Below are 27,893 nucleotides of genomic sequence, written 5' to 3'. Positions count from 1 at the left end.
TCCCGGGCGGCGGCGGCTGGCGGGCGGGGACCGAGATCAGCGGGACGCCCGGGGCCGGCCCACAGCTAGGGGAGCGGACGGCGGTGAGTAGGCGGCGGCGGCCGGCCGGGCCGGGCCACGCGGGCGGCGGCTGCTCGGGCAGGTCCGGGCGGGCAGCTGGCAGCCGAGCCAGGACCCTGCGCCGGGAGCCCGAGCGAGGACTCCCAGGCCGCGGCCCCGCCTCCTCCCCGCCTTAGTGCCCGCCGCCCGCGGGTCGTGCCCCGAGTTCCTAGCGGCGCCGGGGCAGAGCCGAGCCGCAGCCGCAGCCGGAAACCGGCCCGAGCCGAGCCTGCGGGTGAAGTCCCCGGGCCCGAGCCCCGCGCGGCTCATGGCGGGGCCGCGGGGCGCGCTGCTGGCCTGGTGCCGCCGCCAGTGCGAGGGCTACCGCGGCGTGGACATCCGCGACCTTAGCAGCTCCTTCCGGGACGGCCTGGCCTTCTGCGCCATCCTGCACCGGCACCGGCCCGACCTGCTGTGAGTGCCGGGAGGGCGGGCGGCCGGGGCGCAGGGCGGCGCGGGCTCGTTGCTGGGGACCCCCCGCCCCCCTCAGTGACGCGGAGCCGGGGCGGTGGCAGACGCCGCCCCCAGAGGCCGAGACGCCCACCCTTCGGCGGGCCCCCCGCGCCTCGCGGGGCGCTGAGACCCTCGGATCCAGGACACCCCTCCCCCACTTGGCCCCTGACCCGCCCACTGGAACACTGAACCCGCCCCGCGTGCTGGTCCCTCCACCGGGGGCCTGGCCCCGCCCACAGGGCACTGATTTCCGCCAACGGGACGCCGAAGCCCCCGAGGCATTGACTCTTTTGAAAAGGCACCCGCGCCCTCCTCCGGGACCCTGGGCCTTTCTTAAACTAAACTCTCAAACAGGAGCTCTGAGCAGCCCACTAATCGTTCGGCATTGAGGTTCCCGTTCTCATTGTGGGGCCCCCTTGCTTTGATTCCCCTGGGCCATCTCTTCTCCAGGGCACTAGCACAGTGCCTGGCACAGAGGAGTCCCTGCCTTAGCAGAGGTCAGATGAATGGATGGAATACCCCTCCCCCCAGTAGGACACAGCCCTGCCTCCCAGGTGTGTGCCCCATGACCCCGGTGTCCTCCGTGGGGCAGGGAGGCTGAATGAAGTCTCCTAAGGTTGGACCTACAGTCCTAAATGGCTGCTTCAGGGTGTGAAATGGCCCCTGCTCGCTCCCGGCTGCCCAGTTCCCAGGCTCCATGGGAGATTTTATCCAGACCCCCCAGGGCAGTTGACTTGGGGTTTCAGCTCCCTCTGGGGCCCTAGAACCTCTTCCATTCATTCATTCATAGAACACTACATGCTTATCTGGCACCTGCTGTTCCTTGTACTTCTGGTCTCATCTGCAAATTGGGGACTAGAGTCATGGTCCTTGCCTGTCGTGCTTACAGCCCCTCGGATGGGGCTTCCCTGGCAGGATCTAGAACTTTTTGTGTGTCTGTTCCACCTTCAGACCTGTGCTCCCCAAAGACAGCACTCGGGAGGCTTTGATGAAGGAGAGAAGGAAGGGAAGGATGGCCTCAAGGATTCGATAGTGTAGATGCACTTAGTTTATTCTGTACCATGTGGTACAGTGTCTGTGGGTGGTGGTCAGGCCCTGGGGTGGGCCCTGGAGGAGAGGGTGTGGGTGCAGAAGTGAACGAGATGAGGTGGAGATGGAGGTGGGCCACTGTCTGCCATGGAGCAAGTGACATGGGGTAAGGGGGCTTAGGAGCCAGGACTTGAAGGATGGAGAAGAAGGGCACCCGGACTGGACCCACAAATTAGAGTGGAGGCCTGCAGGGATCTTCTGTTTTGACTGGAGGGCAGGTGGTGAGGCAGGGCCAGTGTGTGAAAGGGCTCAAGTGTCAAGCTAAGCTACATCATGGACCTGAGCCTGCCAGCCACAGAATGCAGGCTGCTTGGTTTGCGGTCAGCTTCTCCGTGTCCTAGGTGGGGAAAACTAGTAGATCCCATTGGGCATCAGTTTCCTCACCTGTAAAGTGGGTTTGACAATAAGATTTAACCTCCCAGGATTGTTGTGAGGATTAAATAAGATGATGAACATTCAGTTAACATTAGTGATTATAAGTAGTGTTATTAGGCAGGAAGGGATGATGCAAGTGTCTTTCTTATTCCTTCATTTATTCCCAAAAATGTCTGCAGAGTTATACTCTGTGCTGGGCACTGAACATGGTAATGGAAATAGCTTCCAATCAACCAAGAGACAAACCCTACACAGTCTCCTATGGCCTGTGGGGGTGATAGACATATAAGCAAGCAGTGCTGAGAACTCCATGTGGGAAGTGCTGTGTCAGAGGGCCAGGCTGGGGTGACCTGGTCACCTCATCTTCAAGGGGATCACAGGAGCCGGGTCAGGGAAGGGCCTTCCAGGCAGAGAGGATATCGTGAACAGAGATAGAGGCAGCGCTGTTGGAGCCCATAGCACAGGGCGGGGAAAACCAGGACATGTGGCTGGGCCAGAGTGCTTAGGGCCTCCTGCAGGCCAAGGAGGGTGGGTGGGGCCATAGGGAGGGACGTGGCATTGGTGTGGAGCAGAGGGGGGCTTCCCTCTTGAGAAGAGATCCGGAATCAGGTCCGATCATTCATTTGCAAGGCAGGCCAGCATCTGGGCTGCCAGCCCATTGCACAGGATAAAAACTTGAGGCCCAGGTCCTGCGTGAGGCATAGAGAGGACCTCAGTGATGGGTAGGGGAAGACCTCCGTGAGAATAGGGCTGGGGTAGGGGTGAGGGCAAGCACTATCTTCTTAAGTGGTTTAGGCTGCTGGAGCGGTGGGCCCAGGCCTCTACTGGGGGTGGTCGAGGGGGCTGGCCCATCCCCCCTTTCCTAATTCAGGTATCTTTAAGCTCCCTTGTGGGCTTAAAGGACCATGTGGGTTTCATTTTTGTGCTCCTCATCTCCCCCATGGCCAAATAGAACTTCCCAGGCCTTTGAAAACTCTCAGAAGATAGGCTTCCCAACCCTAGGTGTTGATTAGGGACCAAGGTGGGGGAGGGAGAAGAAGCAGAGGAAAAATTGTAGCATCGTGGGGACCTTTACAGTTTTCACACTGTTGCCAGTATGCATTCAGTAGACGTTTATGGAGCGCCTACTAAGTTCCAGGCAGTGTGGAGGGTGTTGGGTGCACGGGGTGAACAAAAATGTGACCCCAGCCTTGTAGGAACACCGCTGGGGAGACTGCAGTCCAGGCCCAGACTAGTTGCTTTTGTCTCGTTTGGATCTCAGAACAGGCTTTTGTTGGGAGCTGGGGTGGTGTCACAATCCTAACCCTAACCCTCACCCCAAGGTTTAGAGAGGTTGTGTGTAGCTTGCTCAGGGTCACACTCTGAGTCAGTGGCAGAGCAGGGGGAGGAATTAGGGACCCAGTTGAGGGGAGGAGGAAGCAGCCTGGCCAGAGGTGGGAAACGGAGCTGAAGTACATACACGGCCCCCTCCGCCTCCCCGGTCCACCTGACCCTGGGGCCTTGGGACAGTTTGCAAGCGACCCCCTCCTGTCTCGGCCCAGGGTTCATGGCACCATGGACTCTGCCTGCAGGTGAGCAGGGGGAGGAGGGCTCTCTTGTGTCTGCAAGGCCTGCCTTCACCCAGCTCGGTCCTCCCCACCAACCTGGGAGGTGTATGAAGCTTCCCCCAATTTGCAGATGGGAACACAAAGGCCGTAAGGACTGTTGACTCACCCCAGGTCACAAGGCCTGGCCTGGAAGAGCGGGGCCTGGGAACCAGACTTGGAAGGCCGCGCTGGTCTGCTGCGGCCTCTGGGCCCACATCTCTCAAGCAGTCAGGCTGCAGTTTTCAGCCATAGAAGGACAAGACCCAGGAGGCTGCTGAGCAAGCAGGCTGGGGCCTCCTCCGCTGGTTTCAGCCGCTCCAGCAGCTGGAGCGGGCAGGTGGGGAGGGGGTACACCCACAGCCAGGGTCCCCTGGTAGGCCCTGCCACTTCTCACCTGTCCCAGCTAAGAAACTAGGACACCCTTCTCTGCTCTCCTAAGGATGGTGCCCCCAGGAGTGGCCCAGCTGGGTCAGACAGCCGTTTAGTGCCGGCAGCTCTGGAGAATGTACCATTTCCAGGCTGGTTCAGACTTGTTCTATTCCTGGCCCCATTAAAACAACATTCCTCTTCGGGCTGGGTTAGGGATTCAGGAAGCTGGGGTGGCTTTTCCAGGTTTGTGACCTGCAGTGGAAGGACGAGAAATGCAGTTTCCCACAGTGGTTTCCTCTCTCTGGACCTCAGTATCCCCATCTGTAAAGTGGGGCGAATACCTGCCAAGTAGAGCTGAAAACAAATCGAAGGCAGGAGCTCAGCCCAGAATGAGGTCAGCAATCCATGGATGTCCCTCTCGTGACCAGCCTTGGACTTGGTCTTAGATTTTACGTTTGCCACTGAGTCAGGACATGCCTTCTTGGGGGATAAACTTGAAGCTGGGACTTTTTCAGCCCCGCCCCTTCTGGGTGGGTTTCCAGTCTCTACTTGGAGGCCTCCTGGGACAATGAGCTCTTAGTCTCTCCCACCTGGCCACCCCAACTCTTTTAGCCTGTCCTTGCTACCTCAGTTTCCTCCTTGACAGCCCACGGATACCTCCCCGAACCCTGCTGAGGCCCAGGCTGGTTGGGATAAGATCATCTCCACTGGTTACTCTATCCCCATGGCCCTGCCCACTGCTCAATGCTCCCCCCTCCCCCCAACCCCTTGCCTCTTGCAGAGATTTTGATTCACTTTCCAAGGACAATGTCTTCGAGAATAACCGTTTGGTGAGTCCCCCAGACAGATGGGAGCCCACGATGAGGCTGTGTGCTGTGGGTGGGGGGGTGTGTGTATGGGAGAGCAGGGGTCTTGCAGGACAGGAACCAATGGAGGGGCTTCCAGAGCAGCTGTCCTGCCCTGGGGCCCTGACTGCTCCTCTCCCCACCCCCTGCTCCCCTCTGACCGGCTTGTGCCTGGAACACCAGCCCTTTCCCACCTCCAGGTCACAGTGTGGGGCCAGAGCTGCGGGGAGCCCAGTCACCCCTGCCCTGGCCCCCTCATCCTGCAGAATGAGGCTGGGCCTATGCAGCGTGGCACCCCCTGACACTGCCTTCTCTTCCTCTTCCTGCTGTGGCTGCTTCTGTGCCCAACCCTGCCCAACCTTCTCCCTCCCCTACACCTGCCCCCATCCCCACCCCTTTTCCCCCCACCCCCACCCCAAACCTTCCCCCACCCTGACATCTGCCTCCACCCCAGGCCTTTGAAGTGGCCGAGAAGGAGCTGGGCATTCCTGCCCTCCTGGATCCCAATGACATGGTCTCCATGAGTGTCCCTGATTGCCTCAGCATCATGACCTACGTGTCCCAGTATTACAACCACTTTGCCGGCTCTGGCCCAGGTGAGAGGGTGCCATCCTTAGGGGCGGGGCCCTGGGGGTGTGTCACCTGTTTTCTGAGCTGCAGACAGGGTGCAGGCAGGCAGCCCATCATTCATTCACCACATCATTCATCTACTCACTGAAATATTTATGAGTATAATAATACTGGGCTGGGACCCCAGGGATTACAGCTGTGAATGTCACTGCCCTCAAGGAGCTCACAGTCTGGTGGAGGAGACAGACCACAAACACGTGAACTAGTCACTGAGCAAAATAATGGCAGAAGAGGGACTTCCCTGGCGGGCCAATGGTTAGGACCCCAAGTTTCCACTGCTGGAGGCTTAGGTTTGATCCCGGGTCAGGGAATTAAGATCCTGCAAGCCATGTGGTCTTGGCAAAAAAGTAAAAAACAAAACAAAACTATAGTGTCAGAGGAGACAACACAGGGTGAGTTTATCCGCTGTCTGGGAGTTCACCTCTCTGGCTCCTAGCCTCACTTCCTGTTTACAGACACTTCCCTGGGTTTTTTTCTCTCCAGTCAGGCAGTGATCCTGTGGGGCTATTTGGCTTCATCTTTCCTAGCAGTGACCTTCAAGGCCTGAGAACTGAGAAGCTGGGGGATTGTGGGAGGTGGGGTAAGGGAATAGGGGTGGGGGATACAAGGGAGTTTCTCTGCCTTGAGTCAGGTGGCTACTGAGCCTTCTGCCTAGAAAGTCCCCATGCAAGACTCTCCTGGACCCTAACCTTCCATCGAGAGGACATGGGCTCAGAGAGGGGAAGCCAGGAAATCAAGGTCACACAGCCGGAAAACCGAATCCGGGTGTCCTAACTCCTGCGCTGCGTCACAGCTGTCACGGGTCCTGTGGGCCCTGCCATGTCATTCCTTCCTCCTGCCTCTGCTCTCCATGTGGACAATCTTACCCATCTCTTAAAAAAAAAAAGTCAGGGTTTTTTTTTGTTTGTTTATTTGTTTGTTTGGAGTAACACTTGCTTACTGAAGAAAATTTAGAACATAGCAAAAAAGCGTAACAATTTAAAAATTAAAATACTCTCTTACTCCTCATCTTTCCCGTAATGCTAGGGATTAATATTATAATTGAACAAATAACATTATGTGTATTTGACTAGAAATCAAAATGAAAGTATTTCTCAACTGCTGAGTCTTTGATGAGAGGCAGCATGGTGCCTTTTACTGTCTGGGTGACCATGGGTCACAGGGTCACCTTTCAGCTTAGGGTCCCCTTTGCAGTGAGGACAGAATAGCGCCCAGGGGACTTCCCTGGTGATTCAGTGGCTATGACTCTACACTCCCAATGCGGGGGGCCTGGGTTCAATCCCTGGGCAGGAAACTAGATCCCACAACTAAGAGTTTGCATGTCACCAACTAAAGATCCCGCATACCGCAGCTAAGATCCATGTGTGTGTGCTCAGTCGCTTTAGTCGTGTCCAGTTCTTTGCGACCCCATGGACTGTAGCCTACCAGGCTCCTCTGTCCATGGAATCCTCCAGACAAGAATTTTGGAATGGGTTGCCATTTCCTCCTCCAGGGGATCTTCCTGATCCAGGGATCAAACTCATGTCTCCTGCATTGCAGGTAGATTCCTTACCCACTGAGCCACCTGGGACCTGGCACAGACAAATAAGTAAATAATAAATTTAAAAAAAAAAAAAGAACAGCACCCACCTCACAGGGTTGTTGGGAGTAAGTGAGGAAGCTTGAACCTGTGTCTGGCCCTTCTTAGGACCCAAGGTTACTATTATTATTATTATTTTTATCCATTGGTTAGAGTTTAGCTTGCTCACCTAGAATCACAGTTCAGTCTTTTCTTCTGGAGTGTTCCTGGTGGCGGAATCCCAGTCTCCCTCTACTAAGCTTTTCTCTGAAGGGCCACCTCCTGGGACTCTGTGGGGTGGGTGGGAGGGTGGGGAGGACCCTTGGTAATACTATTTTGATGGTGCCCACTTTGTTCCCGGGTCCTCAGCAGGCATCCTGGGGGTGAGGTCACTCAGGTGACCCAGCTCCCCGTGCTGTGCCTGGGCGAGAGCACCCTGTGGGCCTGCAGGGATTTCTTGTTACTAAAGGCACAGCTTGTGCTTTCCATGCAACTTGGCCCCTAAATGCAGACCATTTTTATCCCACCTGCTGCTCAACCAGAGGAGGCGCAGGGAGGTGTTCCAGCCCTGGAGGCGAAGCTGGCATTTAGCCTCCCCCAGATGGTCGTGTTCTGTACTCTCTGGCCCAGGGGAGGGACTTCAAGGGTAATTTTGCCCAGGCTTGACTGTCTCTGCACTGGGTACCTTGGGAAGCTGGCCGTGGCCGAGATACCACCGTGCCATGCTGCCTGTTCATCTCATGCTGGAGCTCTGTGGGGGCTGGTGACCTTGGGCACATCAGCTGACCCCTGACCTCCAGGAGCCGCCGTGGAATCTGGAACCAATGTGTGAGGGAAAGGAAGCCCAGTGGCTGAGGGAATCAGAGGAGGGGTACCCACCGCCACCCCACCCCAGGGTGACCAGGGTGGTGTCATCAGGATGAAGCCCAGTTTCTTAGCTGGGCTCCTGAGGGCCTCTCCCCAGTTAGCTTAGGCCACTTACTGCGCTGGGTTGTAGTCATACTGAGTTTCTTATTCTCTGAATAGATCACATTCCTTTACTGCTAAAGTCTTTCCTCTTGGTGATCCTCTAGTCCCTGTTCCCCGCCTCCCAGGCCCTGGCACATTCTTTCCTACTCATCCTCTCATCTGCACATGTTGCCTCCTCCAAGCAGCCCGCCCTGATGTACTCCAGGTGCTCTTGTAGCTCCATCCCCCGGGGTGAACGTGTAAGACTCTGGTCACAGTATCTCGATTACTCTTCTTTCCCCTGTAGACCATCTCTGTTGAGTCCACAGCTGCCTGACTCCAGCACCTGGCACTTATTCATTCATTTAATAAATATTTCTTTCGCTTCTACTGTGTGCCAGACCCCCTGCGAGGTGCTAGGGAGAGAGCTTGCAGTCTGAAGGATGGGTGAGGGAGAGAGAGAACAAAGTAGTGAATGTAATTTCAGATGAGCCGGATAAGGAAACAAAATAAGGTAATGGTATAAAAAGCAATGAGAGGAGGAAGTGGCTATTTTTGGTGAGTAGTCAGGGAGGGCCTCTCTGAGGAGGTGACAGTTAAGTCTTGAATAAGGAGGAGAAGGAGGCTGTGTGAAGATCTGGAGAGGAATATTCCAGGCAAGGGGGCAGCAAGGGGCCTGCGTGCTCCAGGGGAGTGAGGGGGAAGGAGGAGGTGAGGACAGTAGGGGGTACAGTGGGGAATAGAGTGGGCCCCAAATTTTTGACCATGACTCATGGTGAGAAATGTGTTTCCCATTATAATCCATGTTCATGTACACATATGTCACTGAAACAAGTTTCAGGAAATGATTCTCCCCTTACAATACGAGATGCCTGTGGATATTTTCTTCTAATTCATCTTTACAATATGCTGGTTGCAGTCCACTCAGTTGATTTCAGGGTCTGTTAATGGATTGTGACCCCAGTAAGGAATTTGGACTTTGTTTTTGGTTGACAGCTTGCGGGATCTTAGTTCCCCAACCAGGGATGGATTTTGTGCCCTGTGCAGTGGAAGCGCAGAGTCCTAACCACGGGACCACCAGGAAATTCCCTGGGTTTTATTTTATTTATTTATTTTTTTGCCCGCCGCGGACCCGAGAGCGTCACTCACGAGACCAGCTCCGTGGACAGACCTAGCGGGCCCGTTTTGGGCCTGGGTTTTATTTTTAAGAATTATCATATAGCAGCATTGACTTTTTTTTTCTCTTTGTATACAATTCTCTGAATTTGGGGGGTTATTTTAATCCCTGGGTACAGAGTAGGTGCTCAGTGGAGGTTTGCTGAAGTAATGACCGGGCAGCCTTGGAGGAGGCGGGTGGGGTAAGGGCTGGGTTTCTTCTGGTTGGAGGGCACGCAGGCAGGGTTCAGGGCTGCAACTGGCCACCAGGGCACAGGCAGGGCAGCTCCTCAGGAGCGCCCAGGGAGCCGACCCACCTTCCTGAAGCTTCGGGCTGGCATCATGTGGTTCCTCTCCTCCTTTCCTTCAGCCACTAAGCCTGGTGGGAAGGAAGCCACCGCCCTTTCATGTACTGGGCGCCGTTGGTCCTGTGATTGTCCTTGTGCCTTGCTGTTCACACTGCTCTGGGTGGTGGGACTCACCATCCCACTCTCTGGAGGCCCGGCGTGGTTGGGTACCTTGCCCTCCACACTTACTTGGCAGTGGAGGCATCCCCTGTGTCCGTGTGAAGTGGGAGCCTGGTCCCACTGCCTCGGGTGGTTCACCTCAGGTGGTGGCCGGGGAGCCCAAAGCTCAGGCCAGGTTGGGCCTCCAGAGTCTCCAGCTGCCTCAGGGCCCCTTTCTGGTCTCTCAGCAGCCGGTGTCTCATCACCCAGAAAGGGTCTGGCACTGTCTTCCCCACCATCCGAAGCATCTACTCCCGTGAACCCGGGAGACAGGGCTCAGGTAGGCAGTTGCTGGGGGAGTGGGGGGTGGGTGAGGCGAGGGGACAGCTGCCACTGCTGACTTCAGAGGGTGTTCTCAGTCCCTTTCCCGCTGGCTTTGGAAGTAGAGGTTCATTGGCCAGGGCAGGGGGCAGGGGCAGGGGACGGCAGACCCAGGAGGGGCACAGAGCATCCAGGGCACTGATCCTCCATCATGGGACTGGCAAGACTGACACATGCAATACAGCAGATTCTCCCCTTGATTCTCATGAGACCGAACTGTCAACCTCCTAACCTGATTCCGCTTACTCCTCTCAACAACCCTGGGAGGTGGGTATTATGTGTCCTGATGTACTGAGAAGGAAACTGAAGCCCCGAGAGGTTTGGCCACTTGTCCATGATCTCTAAGCTGGGAAGTGGGGATCACGCTGTCAGTTCCAAGATCTCATGGTGTGAGCCCAGCCTTTCACATCTGGACAGCGCTTCCCAGTATGCAAAGGGCTTTCCCCACCTGCTCCCATCTGCTCCTTGCCGGAGGAGCTCCTGAGGGGCAGGGAGCCTGGCCCAGGGTGGGTGCCCAGTGAGCATGCGTGGGGCTGAGACTGGAGGGTTATAGAATTCCATTCGGCAGGTGCAGACCCAGGGCCCAGGGATGGAAGCAGCTTGCTCAAGGTCACGGTGCTTAGAAGCTGAGAAACAGACTTAAATCTACTTGGCTCTGGTTGGGGAGACAGAAAGCAGTCGAGGTGGGCCTCGGAGGACAGTCACCCGTCAGGGAAGGTTCACCTGCAGGGATTGGAGAAAGGCTTATACAGCCAGAAGGTGCCTTCTTGCAGAGAGAGCCCCAGAAACTGGAAACCAGGATTTTTTTTGTTTCCATCCTGACTCAGTGAGCTTGAGCAAGTCTTTCCTTTTTTGGGCTTCCTCAGGGGTCTTCCTCAGTGAGTCTCTCATTCTCTGCCCCTCTGGGGCTCTGATGGAGCAGTTAGCACTGTGCACGCTTGGGGGACGGCCACAAGAGAGCAGGGAAACAGGGAATGTTCTTGAACCAAAGGGCTGGCGACCCTGACCCCACCCCATTCCCTGCAGGGTGAGGAGTGCTCCCCGGGCAGCCTGTCGAAGCAGGGCTCCCACCGGACCCCCAGCAGCACGTGCGCCGCCTGCCAGCAGCACGTGCACCTGGTGCAACGTTACCTGGCCGACGGCAAGCTGTACCACAGACACTGCTTCCGGTGAGTGGGTGGGGGAGGGAGCGCCCCTAGATTCGGCACCACGGGGTGCCAGGCCCCTTGCCAGGCTCTTCGTGTTGGAGCATCTTTCTTATCCCCGTTTTACTGATGAACAAACGAACTAGCGAGGGGAGAACACTATTGGCTCAGTCCCAGAAATAGAGACAGAAACGGGGCCAGAGCTCTTCGAGACTAAGTACCTGATGATGATCAAGGTACAGAATATGCTTTAAAAGCCTGGAGAAAAGAAAGCACTTTTTAAAATTTTATTTTACTTTTAGATTTTTCTTCCTTTTTATTTTGCATTTGTGTTTTCTAAAAAGAAAGCAGTTAAAAAAATTATAGTAACAACTTGCTTTGAATGTGTGGTTCCCCGGGGAAGTGACTGTTTAAGGAAACTTGAGTAAGAGGCAGGGAATATATAAATAGCTTAGAGAATGTATGGAAACGTTTTACATGTTATAAAAAAAAATCAGTGAAGAAAACTGAATGGTCAATGAAAACCAGTGAATGGGAGTTATAGCAAGTATTCAGCTATGGGTGTGTGTGTGTGTGTGCGCGCACAGACCTGAAACCCAGGCACCTGACTGCAGAACTGAGGTGTCATGAGGGCCAAAATCTTGGAGAAAAGGAACCACTGCATTGACGTTGTCATGTCTGGCTGTCAGGACAGTGTTTTAAAATCTTTTTATGGTAACCACTAGTAAGGCACGTTTGACACGGTGACCAGTTGTAGGTACATTCATGAAATCAAATGTGCGTAAATAGATACACACCTGGAATTAGGTTCATAAAAGAAGTGTGATACACTCTGATACATTGTACTTTATCCTATTTCATAGAAAAACAAAACAAACCTGGTTGGTTGCAAACCACTAAGTTGATTTTTTGAGCCAGTAATGAGTGGTGGCTTGCATACTGGATGGAACCTTGAGGGGGGAACCTTTGCTTCCTCTTGCAGCAGAAACTGAAGGCATGTTTCACAACTTATGGTGTTGCTTTCACGTGGTTTTATTGTTCTACGATGATTCTGACAGTTACCATTTTCCTTTTCCGCTGGCAAGTTATGAGTATTGAGACAGGGTCTGGGCTGGCAGCCAGGAGGAGGGGAAGGTACAGCTTTGGCTGCTGGAGAAGGGGTAGCCAGCACCCTGGGCTTGCTAAGTTGACCCTCCCGAGCCCACCCCTCTTCTCCCTGGCAGGTGTCGGCGGTGTTCCAGCACCCTGCTCCCCGGAGCTTACAGGAATGGGCCAGAGGAAGGCACCTTCGTATGTGCAGAGCACTGTGCCAGACTGGGCGCCAGTGGGCGGTCAGGGGCCAGGCCTGGAACCCCGCCACAGCCAAAGCAGCAGCAACTTACAGAAGAAGCCAAGGAAGTGGAGGGGGGCAGCCCCAGCCCGAAGGCGACTGTAGGGGCCGAGGCGGATGTGCCCAAGGCCAGCCCCGAGGGCCGACCCCAGGTCCCCGCCAAGCCCCGGGTTCCCAGTAGACCACAGGAGCTGGCCAGCCCCCCAGCCAGCCGCCCCACACCCGCCCCCAGGAAGGCCGCCGAGAGCACAGCCCCGACGCCCCCCACGCCCCGGCCCCGGTCCAGTCTGCAGCAGGAGAACTTGGTGGAGCAGGGAGGCGGCAGCGGCCTGGTGAACGGTGAGCGGGGGTCCCGTTGGGGCTGGGGGCTCCCTGGGGTGTGCCTGGCGTTTAAACGTACCTGTGCTAGGGAGTATCCGTGGGGCACGCTGTCTGTGCCTGTGTGTGGCAGATATGCTGGGGACGGCTGTGGCACTGAGGTTATTAATTCATGCAGCAAGTTGTTACCCAGGTCCCTCTGAGCACGCTCTGTTCTCCGTGCTGGGGGGATGGGATGTGTCTGGGATTCTGTGTCCACACTCAGGTGACCTCCCCCCACGCCCAGCCTGTGTGTTTGTCTACATCTGGGTGTCTGGCAGGGACTGCTGGGGGGCGGGGGGGCGGGGGAAGCTGTGTCCCTGGTCAGGTGTACCCTGGGGTGCTCCCCAACCTGACCTCCTGCCCTGCAGTAGAGATCTCTGCCTCACCACCCCACCCGTAAAATCTTTCCACGTGACCTCCCTGGGCTTCATGAGCTCATAGGAACAAGGTTCTTTGCAACCCGAGACATGCTGGGCAGCTCTTATTGGGAGAGGCCTGGGGGAGGGAGGCTCCCTGGTTTCCTCCCTCTGGGGCTTGCTCTGTTCCATGCTCATGGAGACTGGTTCCTGAGCTGGGCGTTCAGACCTGTTTGTGCCTCGGAGGCGCTGCTGGTCTCAAGGGAGAGACAGGCAGACACAAGGATTTCGGTAGAATGTAAGAAGTCTATTAAGACGGAGGAGCATGGCGAAGGAAATGGCAGCCCACTCCAGTACTCCCGCCTGGGAAATCCCAGGGCAGAGGAGACTGGCAGGCTACAGTCCATGGTGTCGCAGAGTCGGACACGACTTAGTGACTAAACCGCCGCAGTAATAAGGGGTAGTGGGTGGTGGTATGATCCAATGACAGGAGATTCAGAGCTGAAACTTGAGAGGAGAAAGGGGGGTGCACAGAAAGAAGCAATGCGGGGTGGCAAGGAGGACCCTGGCCCCATCCCCACACCCAGTGGTACTAGGGCCATGGGAGAAAACACAGCTTGACTTGAGAGGTTGCAGGGAAAGCTGTGTCTTCAGGGGACAGTCAGGTTGTTAGCACAAGAATGTGAAGGGAGCATTCAGGATAGCAGTGATTTCACTGATGAAGGTTCCAGGGACTAGGAAGGAGCAGGAGACAGGAGAAAGGAATGTCTGGGACTTGGATGACAGTGCCCAATGTCAGTACTTCTGTCCCTCGTTGTACTGGAGGTCCTAGTCAGCTGGAAAACACCAGGAAAAAGAATGAGAAAGAAATCAAACATTATTTTCAGGTAATATAGGCTCAGACGGTAAGGCGTCTGCCTACAATGTGGGAGACCCGGGTTCGATCCCTGGGTTGGGAAGAGCCTCTGGAGAAGGAAATGGCAACCCGCTCCAGTACTCTTGCCTGGAAAATCCCATGGACGGAGGAGCGTGGTAGGCTACAGTCCACAGGGTTGCAAAGAGTCGGACACGACTGAGCGACTTCACTTTCTAATGAGAAAATATTAAAAGAATTACACAAGTATAAGATGAATGTACTCAATGCCACAGATTGTATACCTTATTTAAAAAAGTAACATGCACTGTGTAATTCTGTTCCACTTCATGTTATATTTTACCCTTTTATTTAAGTTTGAGGTTTTTGGTTTTTGGTAGGCTTTTTTTTTTTTTTGAGGAAATTGACAAGTTGATTCTAAATTTACATGAAGGAATAAAGAGTCAAAACATTCCTGAAAAAACAAACAAACAGAAGCAGAGGCTACTGTGGAATTCACAGAGGACACTGGGGAGTCAGGGGAGGCTTTCAGGAGGAGGTGACCTCGCGCTGAGTTGAGACAGTATTTCCTGTCCACTTTGGGGAAGTGTCAGAGGGGCACTTGGGTTCCCCCTCCTTAACTGAAATGCACGGGGTGGGGGAGTGGTGGTCTCCAGGTGTCCTGGCCTTGTGGCTTTGACCTTCTCTACCTGTTACCTTTGGTGTTTTATCTAATCTCCCCGAGCACTGGGCTGGGGAGGTGCAAGGGTGCAGGGGAGGTTGCCATGGCCACCTGGAGTCCACGACCCGCCGGGTGGGATGGAAGGGCACCCCTAGGTGAGGCAGGCACTGGGGTTGGCTCCCTGACTGCTCCACTCCACCGCCTGGCTCACAGCCGCCCATGAAGGCCTGTCTCACTCTCCTTTCCCACCTAGGGAAGCTGCAAGAACCCCCCGTCCCCAAGCCCAGAGGGACCCCCAAGCTGTCAGAGAGGTATGCCGGCTCCAAGGGGCTTTCAGGGCCCTGATGAGGGGGCAGGGAAGGGAGTACCTCCAGGGGTCTGGGTTGGCAATAAGGCCTTGTGACCCACTAGCGCCCCCTCCCGAGAAGGGGCGGGGCTCCTCACTGGTGGGAAGGAGCCTGTGGCCACACCCCCTTTCTGTGTGGCTCCCCCGGGACCCCTTTCCCTGGGGCAGCAGGGCCTGGTAGCAGGCTGCCTCGGGGGTCCCTTAATCTCCCCAAGCCTCCGCTGCCTCTGGAGTGTGGGAGGCCTATGCCTCCTAGAGTAGTTTTAAGAATCAGTAGCAGAGTATAGAAAGACCCAGCAAAGCTCCACTGTATGCCAGACTCAGAGCCTCCACCCCCCTGGAACCCCACGTCACAGGCGAGGAACCTCAATTTCCAGCTCTTCTTTGGGAGCTGTGCTTTCACTATATGGTCCCTGGGCGGGGTGGCGGAGGGCGGAGGGCGGAGAGAGACAAAGAGAGGCAGAGGGAGGGGAAGAGAGAGGTGCCCCCCTGCTTTCCATTTGGGCTTTGGGCCCAGATGGGCCCCACCGGGCTCGGGTGGGAGAGGGGAAGGGTGCTGCGTCTTACCCATCCTCTGTGGGACGCACTGTCTGGGGAGAGAAGGACACTGCCCCTCCTTGCCTGCTTATGTGTTCTACCTCTTCATGGCCTCCATTCAGGACGCCAGCCCCCAGGAAAGACCCGCCGTGGATCACACTGGTGCAGGCAGAGCCAAAGAAGAAGCCAGCCCCCCTGCCCCCGAGCAGCAGTCCCGGGCCACCGCCAGGCCAGGAAGGCAGGCAGGTGGAGAACGGGGGTGTGGATGAAGCGGCCCCGCAGGGCCCGGAGCCCAAGCCGTACAACCCGTTTGAGGAGGAGGAGGAGGCCCCCGCTGCACCCAGCCCGGCCCCTGGCCCTGCCCCGACCCCACCGGAGTCCACACCCAAGTCGCTGCATCCCTGGTACGGCATCACCCCCACGAGCAGCCCCAAGACGAAGAAGCGCCCTGCCCCCCGAGCACCCAGCACGTCCCCCCTCGGTGAGTGCCGTTCCTGGGGGCTCCCCGGAGCCCAGGGCCCGGGAAGGGCAGGGGCTGCCGCGGGAACCCCCTCCAGGTCAGGTGCCGTGTGTGCTCTCAGGTAATCAGAGCAAACCCGTGGGGAGGTAGCGTCCTCTATTTTGCAGATGAGGAAGCTGAGGCACAGAGAGGATGAGTGATTTGCTCACAGCCTCCCAGCACTTAAGCAGTGGAGGCAGAATTTGAACCCAGGCTCTTAACTCTACTCTCAACCCTTCATAACCCACCTGCAGGACGGTTGTGAGAATTAAATGTGTGATCCATTGGTATGCTTATTAACACGGAGTCAGGCTTGGGGAAGGCGCGTGACAGGGTTAGCTCCAGTCCTGCCGGTCCAGTCACTGTCCTCCAGTTCCAGGTGCCTGAGGCTCTGACCCGCCTGTGTGACGCGGGCGCTAGTGACTGAGCAGTTCTTCCCCTGTGTGCGTCCTCAGTCTCCCCGGAAGATGGAGGTGGTGGGCCAGGTCCCGGGCGCTGTGCCTCCCTCCGCCCGGCCCTCCCTCTCACCACCCTGCAGTCTTCTCGGGCCCAATGCCCGGTCCCCTTCCATCACGGTGGGGCTCCAGCTGCCTTGGAGACCTCAGTGGGAGCCCCTCAGACAGTGGGGCCGAGAGCATGCTAGAGATGACGGGAGGCCAGTGCTCAAGTGGTCCAGGTCCCCCCAACCCCCACTAGGGCCCTGGGACCCTCCAGCTGAGCGTGGCGGGTCGGCTGATTGGAGGTGGTGGGTGAATGGGGGAGGGAGCCAATGGGATGAGCTCTGAGTCAGACACAGCTGGGTCCAATCCCAGCCCTTTTCTCCGAGTCTGTCATCTCACCTGGAAAGCACAGATGATACTTTGAGGCATGGCGTCTGTCATTCATGAGGCTGAAAGTGGCGCAGGGCAGTGCCTGGCCGGGAGCCGGCCACCGCTAGAGCTGCCCACTCCTCCTCCCCTGTTGTTTTCCCTCCACCTCTGCTCAGCATGAGGCCTTTTTGCCTTTTCAGTTGGGCTTTCTTTGGGTCAGATCAGACATGGGAGGGGAAGTGGAGGCTGCAGCCACACTAGAGGAGGAAGCAAGAGCCATAAGGAAACCAGGGCTACAGCTGCACGAGGCGCAGGCCAGAGCCCAGAGTGTGCGGGATGAATTTGGGTGATCTGTCTGCCAGTGACCTTGGTCCTGTCCCACCTTTGCTATCCTTGAGGCTCCTGCCTGCCTGCCTGGATGTGGAGGACTTGGGTTTCCTGGGCCACCTGCAGTTCTGTCGAGAGCGAAGTGTCAGGCGAGGCCAGAGGGCCTGTCTCTGCCCCCTCGCTCGGCACTCATTCGCGGTTTGGTTTGTGCAGCGCTCCACGCCTCCCGCCTGTCCCGCTCGGAGCCACCCTCGGCTACCCCGTCACCAGCCCTCAGCGTGGAGAGCCTGTCGTCCGAGAGCTCCAGCCAGCCCCCCAGTGGGGAGCTCCTGGAACCACCCGTAGTGCCCAAGAGCTCCTCAGAGCCTGCCGTCCACGCCCCTGGCACCCCTGGGACCCCTGCCAGCCTCTCTGCCAACTCCTCCCTGTCCTCCTCCGGGGAGCTGGTGGAGCCCAGCGTGGACCAGACGCCTCAAGCCAGCCCTGGGCTTGCCCCCAATACCAGGGGCAGCCCGGGTCCCCCGCCAGCCAAGCCCTGCAGTGGCACTGCCCCCACGCCCCTTGCACTGGGTGGAGACAAGAGCCCTGCGCCTTCCCCTGGAACCTCATCCCCGCAGCTCCAGGTGAAGGTGAGTGTCTGCTGTCCTGTCTAGTGGACGTGGGCCTGGTCTCAGGGCAGGAATGTCCAGAGCCTTCCATCATTGCTGGCCCTGACTTGTGGGGTTACCTTGACTCTGCCCATCTGGCCGTTCATCACTCCATACATTGAGGTACAGGTCCCTCTCAACATCCTTTCATCCACTGGCCAGACTGCCTATCCATCTGTTCACCTGTCCACTTGCCCGACCTTCCATGTCTTGAGGCAGCCAGCTCTTATTTACTTGCCAAGCCCATGCATGTGCCCGTTTGAGACCACACAGCAGCCACCACTCACCCACACATCCTCCATCCGCCTTCCGTTCACTGAAGCCCTGTTTGTGACAGGCTGTGGCACAGCAGTGTTGAGGCCCTGTCCTCGCCCTCCAGGGGCTCCCCGTCTGCTCAGGGAGACAGGCCTAGATGATTGTCCTTCCACCTGGGGTAGAGCACAGAGCGGAGGGGATGACGCCCTTCTCGGGGTCGTGTTCCTTCTCCAGAGACTTCAGTCTCCCCTCCTATAGAACAGGGCTGATGGTGTACATTGAGTTGCTCTTGTGTGCACGAGCTGGCCTGGGCTCCCGGGGTGATGGCTGTGGTGGTCCTTGTCACCAGGTGCTCACAGCCAAGTGGAGGGTGGGGTGCGGCGATGACTCCGCCTTGTGTGGAGTTTGTTGTGGGGTGGACTTGTAGAGGAGGGGTCAGCTCTCAACAGGTAGAGAGCCCAGGAAACAGCTTTACTGGGTGCTTCTGTTGTGGCCACTGCGGGGGTACAGACAGCCCTGGCTGCCGCTCCCTTCCCCAGGCCGGCCCCACACTCCGTCCCCTCTGGGGGCTGCAGTGGGCACCCACCCCCGGCAGCTCGTTTTCCAGATGACCTTTGTGACTGGTGGAACACTTGTTTCTCAGGGCCCCACCAAGAACCAGGGGTCACCGGGGGGCAGGACACTCCTCTGGGCGCCTAGTTCACCAAGAGGTCTCTCCTTTGCACCACCAGGCTCTTTTCTTTTTTTTTTTTTTTTTAATACTTATTAAAGGACCGGAGTCACTTGGCGCCACCAGGTTTGTTGTTTTTTTTTTTTTTAATTAAAGGACCAGAGTCCCTTTGTGCCACCAGGTTCTTTTTTTTTTTTATTTGTCTGTGCCAGGTCTTAGCTGCGGCACGTGGGATCTTTAGTTGCGCCATGCAAACTCTTAGTTGCTTCATGTGGGATCGAGTTCTCTGACCAAAGATCACGCCTGGGCCCCCCTGCAGAGTCTTAGCCGCTGAACCACTAGGGCAGTTCCGGAGCCACCAGGTTCTTTTTAAGAAAAATTACTAATTAATTATTTTTGGTTGTATTGGGTCTTCTTTGCTGCACGCAGTCTTTCTCTGGTTGCAGGCACGGGGGGCTACTCTTTGCTGCCAGGTGCCGGCTTCTCATTGCAGTGGCTTCTCTTGTGGCCGAGCACAGGCTCTAGGCACGTGGGCTTCAGGAGTTGCACACGCGGGCCCGAGAGTGTGGGCTTCAGTAGTTGTGGTGCCCAGGCTCAGTTGCTCCGAGGCATATGGAATCTTCCTGGACCAGGGATCGAACCCGAGTCCCCTGCATTGGTAAATGGATTCTTAACCACTGGACCACCGGGGAAGTCTACCACCAGCTTCTGATCCTGCACTTTCTCCCTCACTCTGCAGTCCCCTGAGGGTCCGGGGGTGGAGGGCGGCTCCAGGCCGGCTGTAGTCCTGGTCTGACCAGCCTGACAGAGGATAAGTCTGCAGAGGAGCCTGAGCTGTTGGTTTGTGCACCTTTCAAATGTCATTTAACCTTCTCTGGCCTGGGTGGCTGCCCCCAGTCCGACTGTCACCACCTGCAGTGTGACCTGGACAAGGTCCCACCTTTTCTGTGGGCCTGAGGATGCTCTGAGGCGTCCCAGGTTCCTTGCTGTGGAAGTGGAGGATAGAGCTGATTTTGAATCTGCCCCGTCCCCTCTACAGGCAACTGCCCGTTTCCTGCCCTGGGGTGTGTGAAAGGTTGGTTTGAAGGAGTTCTATGGCTGAGAACCCTTGAGAGACATGGGGCCTTTGGGCTCTCTGACCCTGTTGTGCCGCTCCAGGTGTGATTGTGGAGGGTGAGGGCCGAGCCCCAAGAGGGCTTCCTTCTGGGGTGCCCCATCCCTTACCCTCACCCTAGGATTCGGGGGGAATCTAAGATAGTGAGGGCAGGAGACAAGGCCCTTGGGTGGGTGCTGCCGTATGGGGACCAGACTGTCTCCTGGCCGCACCTGGACTCCTGCGTCAGCTCCCAGAGCAACTTCCAGCCTCAAAGAACTCCCCTTCTCCCACCTGAGTGGCTGGCACAGGTGGGGTGAGACGTCCTCTGCTCCCTGCTCCTCCCCTGGCTCTTGGAAAGCCAGGTCAGCACTCCTGGGAGCACTCCATGGCCTCAGTGACCCCTGTTTCCGATGAGCTGGGGGAGGTGGTGGGAAGATGCTGGCACTGTCCTCATGGCTGGCAGGGTCTGTTCTCGTGCTAGGCCTGCCCGCTCTGCTGGCCTCAGAGAGGACAGAGATCTTCCCAGGGCAGGCAGCACAGGATGGGGGCCTTTCCTGGGTGGGGCAGGGGCTGCCTCCCTCTACTGAAAGCGGGATCCCACTTTTGCACTTCCTGGCTGGGCAACCCCAGGCAAGGCGCTGAGCCCTGAAATCCCTGCTGGGAAAGGGGTATTTATGAGGCCTGGGTGAGTTACTGTTGCTTCGTCCTGCCCTAAACTGCACGTCCTGACCGCTGTCCCCAGCGCTGGAGGGCTGCCCAGCCTGAAACAGACCAAGTCACACTCCAGCTTGGGCCCTTGGGAAGAGTGTGACCTTGAGCCAGTTACTTAACCCCTCAAAACTTGAGTTTACTCACCTGTAAAGTGGGCAGACACGACCCACTTTGCGGAGTGGTTGTGAGAATTGGACAAGCATGTAGACAAGTATCCAGTGTGGCAGCTGCACATGAGAGGCTCTGGGAAGTAGAAGTCTTTGTTGAATGACTGGGTGCCTCAGACTGGATGCTGGGAGATTCTCTGCCTGCTTCCCACCCGCCCTTCTTTCCGTGGTCCCACGTGATCAAGCTCCCAGGGTCCTACTGCCCCTTCCTGACTTATTAATATCTTCTGTTATGTTTCCCTGCCTTTAGTCCTCCTGCAAGGAGAATCCATTTAACCGGAAGCCATCACCTACAGCATCCCCAAGTGTAAAGAAGGCCACGAAGGGCTCGAAGCCAGCGAGACCGCCTGCCCCAGGACATGGCTTCCCGCTCATCAAACGCAAGGTATCTGCTGGGAGCCCCAGATACCTGGCTGCCTGGGCTCGGGCCCCTTCCCTTGGCAGCCTCAGGCTTCCTGTTGCACCCTGCGACAGGGTGGTCCGTCGGGGCAGCTTCCCTGAGATGTGGGAGAGGGGGCGTGCCTGGGAGGCCCAGCTGGGAGATCTGAAGTGCAGCCAGGGGGAATTTTGAGTAGATCAGCTGCTCTGACCAAAAGCACTGGGTGATGCATTTAAACTGTTACTAATAATAGTTTAAGGATCAAAGCGTTCACATGACATACTTCTACTTAAACAGCTTAGAGTGTTCTCGGTTTCTCTCTCCTTTGGGTCACTTTCTCATATTATGGTGTCCTTTCTGGAGTGGCAGAAGAGTGGAGGAAGTTGCCAAAAGAAGCAGAAAGTTGTGTCACCCTCTGGGCATGCCTGATGGCGCTGGGACCCAGGGCATGGGGTGTGGGACACAGCCTGGGAGGCCAGCACTGGCCAGAGGGAAGCTCCTGGCAGCAGACAGGTGGGAGGGCAGGCTGACCGCAGGTGACTGGGCGCTGTTGGGCAGGTCCAGTCTGACCAGTACATCCCCGAGGAGGATATCCATGGAGAAATAGACACCATTGAGCGCCAACTGGATGCCCTGGAACACCGTGGGGTCCTGCTGGAGGAGAAGCTGCGTGGTGGAGTGAACGGTGTGGGGGCTGTGGGGGGCTTGGCGGTGGTGGGGGGACTCGGGTGGGGGAAGCCTCTTCCCCAGGGTAGGGGCTGCCATGGCTCCTTCGAGGATGGGGACTGTCACCAGCCCTGGCCTCAGTGAGCATCTGGCTTGCAGAAGGCCGTGAGGATGACATGCTTGTGGACTGGTTCAAGCTCATCCATGAGAAGCATCTGCTGGTTCGGCGGGAGTCCGAGCTCATCTACGTGTGAGTCCTGCCTCCCCTCCGTTCCCGCCTGGCTCCCCCTGACTCTGAATCCACAGAACTCAGGATTGAGAATCTTCACCTTCTTCCCGCATCAGCTCAGGGCAGGGCAGGCAGCCAGGGCAGAACTAACAGTCACCTTCCTCCCACCTTCCAGCTTCAAGCAGCAGAACCTGGAGCAGCGGCAGGCCGACGTGGAGTATGAGCTCCGGTGCCTTCTCAACAAGCCAGGTGACGGCGGCCACGCCCCGGCCCCGGTCACCGGCCCTGGGGCCTGGTGACACGGAGGAGTGGGCTGGGGAAGGACGGACAGAGCCCTGATGGGGAGGCCTGGGCAGACTGTGGGAGCAGGGCCAGAGGACATGGCAGGAGGTGCTGTCTGGGTGCTAATAGGGGATTAATAGACTCAAGCCAAGACGGGAGAGGGGACCCGCGTGAGGCTGTGACACCCGAGAGCTGACAGGCCTGCAGAGAGCTCCCCAAGGCCAGGAGCAGACTGACCTTTTTTGGCCCACTCCTCCCCTGGAAGGTGTGGGTGGGTAGGTCCTGGGGTGTAGGGTTGGGGGGGGTCAGTCTCCAGGGCCCCAGGCTGCCTCGATGAATGATGGAGAGCGTGTGTCTGTCCTGGGGCAGCTCTGGGCTCATGGCCGTTAGGTCAGAGCGTGGCAGGACTCTACTGGTGCGGGGAGGCCCCCCTGCACGGTGTGGCTCAGAGCGACTCTGGGAGGGAGGGATGGGGTGTGCTGAGGGTGGAGGAGGGCAGGGGGAGGGGCTGGGCGTGGAGCCACACCGTCCTGTGTGCTGCGGGAACTTGCTGGTGTCCTTAGGATGTGTGTTAGCTGTGCATCCCGGGCTTGGCACGCAGTCTCTGGCTCCACGTGTGACACAGGAACAGAGGTGCCCACCTGGGTGGGTGTTCTCAGGACCAGGAGATGGGATGTGGAAATGCGCTGTGCCCTTGGAGGGTCTGATGCTTACTATGTGACCGAGTTGGGGTCTCTCCATGACGTGGGGTAAGCACAGCTGTGGGCTGAGAGAGACCGCAGGACTGTGGTGCGTCCAGAAGCAGGAGCCAGGGCTTTTGACCACTTCCTCTGGCCCAGGTGGTTAGGAATCGTTGTTTCCCATTGAACAGATGAGGAAATGGAGAGCCAGAGAGTTTGAGTCTTGCCCCCTGGTGGTGGAGCCGGGCTTCCTTCCGAGTCTCTAACTTGGCCTTGTGCCTACACACACGCAGCCCCTCCTCCTGGCTGGGATGGTGGCCCTGCTTTCCCATTGACCGCGCAGCTTGGGAGGCTGGATGAGACCCAGAGTCAGGAATGCCCCTGGGGAAGTCACAGAATGTCCCAGCCCTCCACTGCCCTCTATGAGTCACTCCCAAATCTCCGGAGGCTGGGGCGTGGCCACCACTCCGAGGGAGCCGCAGCGACACCTTGTGGCCAGAGAGGGGCCTGCACCTCTGTTCTCCAGGCCAGCCTGGCCCTGGTCTTTTATGTTCTTCTTCAGTCCTGTGTGAGATGGCAGTGCACCCTGGGCTTCTCTTCCTGTCCTGACTGTCGCCTTTGGAGGGTGATACCTGTTTAAAGGCCCCAGGTGGGCTGGAGATCTGTAAGACACTGTGAGGGCTGTAGCTTGGGGACCTGGGGCTGCCAGGAAATAGGCACTGGCTCCACCCTTGCTGTGTGACACTGGTCAAAGACTTAGCTTCCCTGAGCCTCAGTTTCCCCCCATGTAGGTTGTGGACATAACTTACCCAGGTCCCAGATTCGAGAAACAGCAGAGTAGGCTTTGAACTGGGGTGATGACTCTGAAACCCACATTGTCCCTGGAACTATGCTGGGCCATTGGTCCAGTTTTGGCAAGAGGCGGTGGTGCAGGGTTGGGGCATGGCTGAGGGGTCTCAGGATGTTATTAGGAGATGAGGAGGCCTGTAGTGGCAGATGTTGTAGAGGGAAGGTCAAATGTGGGGGCATTCGTCCTCTGGAAGTCTGTGGGCAGGGTCAGAGGAATACCAAGGAGCAGGTGGGTCTCTGAGGGTGTGGTTCTGTGGGATGGCCTGGGTTCTTGCAATCAGGAGACTGAGGGGGGAGGGCAGCAGGTGTTTGAGATATCAGGGACACTTCCTGGCAGGTCTCCCAACCCCCAGGGTCCCTTCTAGCCCACCCTCCTTCATGGCATTAGATGGATGTCCGAGTATGCCTCTTGGGTCACATTGCCTCTGCTCTACGAGGACCCCTGGGGTTCCCTGTCATCTCCCGACTCTGGCCAGCCCACCACTGGAAACTCTCAGCAGGCCCAGCCCGAATCCTGCCTCCCCCAAGAACCACCTGGTGAACACTGGTTGCTTGCACGCGTGAACATAAACAGAAAACTCTTTGGCCCATGCTGGTCTCTGTTCTCAGAGCCTGTGTTGTACTGGTCCTCTCGGAGCCCCCCCGGGAGAGTTTCTCTGGTAGGCAGACTGGTATTCTTGGTCTCTTCTGCAACAACCTTCATTTCTCCAAAAACTGTAATCCCCACCCATCTGGGCTCCTCCTTGTCCTCATGGTGTCCAGCGTGGGGCTGGTCTGCTGCCACCCTTAGCACTTAGGCGTTGGTTCCTCACTTCCTGGGCCTCATGTCCCCGACTTTTCTCCTTGAGCAGAAAAGGACTGGACAGAGGAGGACCGGGGCCGAGAGAAGGTGCTGATGCAAGAGCTCGTGACCCTCATCGAGCAGCGCAACGCCATCATCAACTGCCTGGACGAGGACCGGCAGAGGTGACGTGGCTGGGGCAGGGTTCCCGGGGCTTTCTTGGGAATGAGACCTTCACTGCCAACCATCCCAGCTTCCCCGTGCTCAGCCTGTGTGGACTCAGAGAGTCTGGAGGGGCCTGAGAGATTATCTGGCCCTTCCTCCTGTGGGACACTCAGCTTCCCTGTCTCATTTCAGGGAGGAAGAGGAAGATAAGATGTTGGAGGCCATGATCAAGAAGAAAGGTGAGGCCCTTCCTGGGGCTCTGACCCGTTTGAACTCCTGCAGGGTGGGAGGGCCGGTTGAATACAGAGTTGGAAGGGGCACCCACAGGGAGAGTGTGTGCAAGCCTTTCTTTTGCCAAGAAGGCCATGTGTAGCAAGGCAGGCCAACCTATGGCCAGGAAGATAGGTGTGGGATGCCATGGTACCAACAGGGAGGTTGGTGACATACGGGGCCATTTCCCAGGGCATGTCTGCCTTGAGTTGTGCGTTCCTCCTTGAGATCCACAGCTGGTTCAGGAGGGGTCTTGTGGGCTCAAAAAGCAGTCCCCCTCACCCTTGGAGAAGATAGTGCCTAGAATCGTTGAGAGAGCACTGGACTGGGAGTCAGGAGGCCTGGGCCTAATCTTGGTTTCCCCAGTGACTCATTTTGTGGCCTTGCGGTTCCGTCTGGGCTCCAGTTAGACTGGATTCTGGTCCCAGCTCTGACTCGTCCCAGCTGGGTGGCTTTGCGCCAGCAATTCACCCCTCCAGGCCTGACTCTCCTTGTCTGCAGGATGGGGGTGACAGAGGCACCCACCTCCTGGGTAGGTGCTGAGGATGACTGAGATAACGTGTATAAAGCACTTAGCCAGGGCCTGGCACCCACAAAGAGCTTGGTTGGTGGTAATCTGTTTCAAACTCACATTTTCCTTGTCCATAATAAGTGAGGGACTGGGCCAGATGATTTCTGCGGTTTCTTCTAGCTCTGACAGTCATTGTTTGTGTTGTAAGCCACAGAGCTGCAGGGGAATTGAAGCTTTTAGAGATAAAATGTCAGCCGTGCTCTAGGGCTCCCCCACTGCCTTCATGAGTGCTCATCTCCCAATCCCTGCCGAAATGCTGGAAAGGGGTGGGTTCCTGTCCTGGAGGTGAAGAACTGGAGATGCAAAAGGATAAAGGGACATGTCCACGGTTCCAGGCGACATGGTGGTGGTGGTGGGCCGAGACTGTTGGCTGCCACTCCCCGCCGTCACTGCCGCCCCCCGGCCATCACTGCTGTCCCCCGGCCCGCCCCAATCGACCGCCCTTTCCCTTCTGCAGAGTTCCAGAAGGAGGCTGAGCCCGAGGGCAAGAAGAAGGGCAAGTTCAAGACCATGAAGGTGCTGAAGCTGCTAGGAAACAAGCGTGATACCAAGAGCAAGTGCCCCGGAGACAGGAGCTAACGGCGCGGACTGCCAGCCGGGACACCAACCCCCACTGGCTGCGCTCTGCAGGTCGTGGGGGGGGCGGCTTCTGTGTCCCTTCGGAATCAGTCGAGAGGAAAGATGACTTAGGGGAGGGAGCCTCTGGATGATGGCCTCTCCCTCCTCAGGGTCCTCTGGCTGGTCTGGGCCAAAGAGTTTTTCCCTCTCCTCTGAGTCCCCAGCCTGGATCTCCTGACTCCAGATGCTGTGACTGACCCCAGGAGCGAGCAGGGTCTCCCTGCCCTTGGTCCCGCTTCACGCCTGCACCACATGTGGAGGGGAGTGGAGGGTCTGTCCACCCACAGAGGTCTGCCCATGATGGGCCCTCTGGCCTGGGGCTCCTGCCCTCTGGGCAGCCTGGCAAGCCAGGCTCGGCCGCACCGGCCCCTTCCTACCCCCACCCCATCGTGGGTCTGAGTCCCTGTCTTCCTGTCGGGGCAGGCAGCCCTGCCTCTCTTTCTCCGCACTCAGGAGCTCTATTTATGAAGTCTCTTAATTAAAGTTGGAGTTAGTTACTATGTCCTTAAGACCCAAAGGGGCCTGATGGACAGACCCCTCCCTTTGTTCCTCGAAGTCCTAGGAGGTGCTTCCCTCACCTCCGCTCATTCCGCAGGAGGTCTCCCTGCATGGGACAGGGTGCTGGGGCAGGTGGGGTGCCCGAGGGCTGAGCCCCCCGAGGGAGGGCCGCGGGGGAGGTGGGCGTGCTGCCCGTAGGTGCTAACCCTGGCCCTTCCCCACACACCATGGCCCCGGCCCCTCCTGTAGACTCTCCCCGTCACCCCAGGGCTGGGGTGCGGCGGAGCCGCTCCCGGGGGGTCAGCGCCAGCCTGTCTCCTCACACGCGCCTGTTGTCTGTTCCCTTCCGACTTCGTCGCCTCCGAAGGACTGATGGCCGCTCACCCCCCGGGACGGCTGTGGGAGAGGAGGAGCCGATGGGGACCAGCACCTTCGCCCCAGGGGACGTGCCCAGCAGCTCTTGGGGCAAAGCACTGTTGCTATAAGCTATTTGCGGGGTGCCTCTAGGGCCCTTCCCTCAGCACGCCTGTGGGAAAAGATCACACTGTATTAACTTGAGAGGGTTTTCCTCACCGACAATAAACAGAGACCACCTCAGCTGCCAGTGCCTTGCAGCCCTGGGCCGCCCTCCCCTTGCCAGGCCTACCTTCTTCCCTGCCTCCGCCGTGCCTCTTGGCCTGCATCTCCGCTGGCCCAGGAAGGCGTGGAGGGGCTGTCCACCGCTGGGGGCCCCTGGCCCTCTCTCCCTGCCCCTGGGCAGGATGCCTTCCTTTTCAGGGACCAGTGCCGCCTCCGAGCGTCTCCTTCCTGATGGGCCTGTTGACCTGCAGCTGGGCTCACCAGCTCCAGCGCTTTTCGGGGGCCAGGCAGGTGACACGTGTGAACCCAGGCTGGGTGTGTCCTGCGGGGCGGCCCCGGCAGGCTGCCTTGGCGTCAGGACACCTGGGTGGTGGGGACTGGGGTGAACTGGGGTAGCTACACCGCAACTAGAGGGGGAGGCTGTCCCTCACCCAAGTCAACTGTAGCCTGTGGGATGTGGGCCCGGTGGGGCCAGATCTTTGCATTTTTCAAAAGAAACTGGAAATCCAGTGGAGCGTGTGTGTACTTTGTAAAACTGACTTGAAATCAAGGGTACATGCTACCGTGTCAGAGTGGGCTGACTCGGTCCTGGGTTCTCTGGT

At 57.5% G+C, this 27,893-nt stretch overlaps 1 protein-coding gene across 4 annotated transcripts; it reads left to right on the top strand.

Annotated features, from left to right (window-relative positions):
• Window positions 1-27,800, top strand: MICALL1 (MICAL like 1). 4 transcript variants are annotated; one of them, XM_043881101.1, is made up of 16 exons: window positions 1-513; window positions 4,753-4,801; window positions 5,271-5,412; window positions 9,805-9,893; window positions 10,961-11,103; window positions 12,303-12,748; window positions 14,914-14,971; window positions 15,666-16,024; window positions 17,392-17,807; window positions 20,975-21,109; window positions 21,662-21,788; window positions 21,929-22,019; window positions 22,174-22,247; window positions 24,661-24,775; window positions 24,948-24,994; window positions 26,054-27,800. In XM_043881101.1, exons 1-16 carry the CDS (start codon window positions 368-370, stop codon window positions 26,173-26,175), a joined length of 2,559 nt encoding a protein of 852 aa, XP_043737036.1. In that variant the 5' UTR covers window positions 1-367; the 3' UTR covers window positions 26,176-27,800. The 4 variants fall into 4 exon arrangements, with proteins under 4 accessions (XP_043737036.1, XP_043737035.1, XP_043737038.1 ...); XM_043881100.1 differs by having other exon boundaries at window positions 9,802-9,893; XM_043881103.1 differs by lacking the exon at window positions 1-513 and adding an exon at window positions 2,759-3,587 and having other exon boundaries at window positions 9,802-9,893.
• Window positions 27,801-27,893: the final 93 nt, after the last annotated feature.

Source organism: Cervus elaphus, chromosome 22 (assembly GCF_910594005.1).
Source record: "Cervus elaphus chromosome 22, mCerEla1.1, whole genome shotgun sequence".
NCBI classification, from domain to species: Eukaryota; Metazoa; Chordata; class Mammalia; order Artiodactyla; family Cervidae; genus Cervus; species Cervus elaphus.
This window is presented reverse-complemented; position numbering and strand designations above follow the sequence as displayed.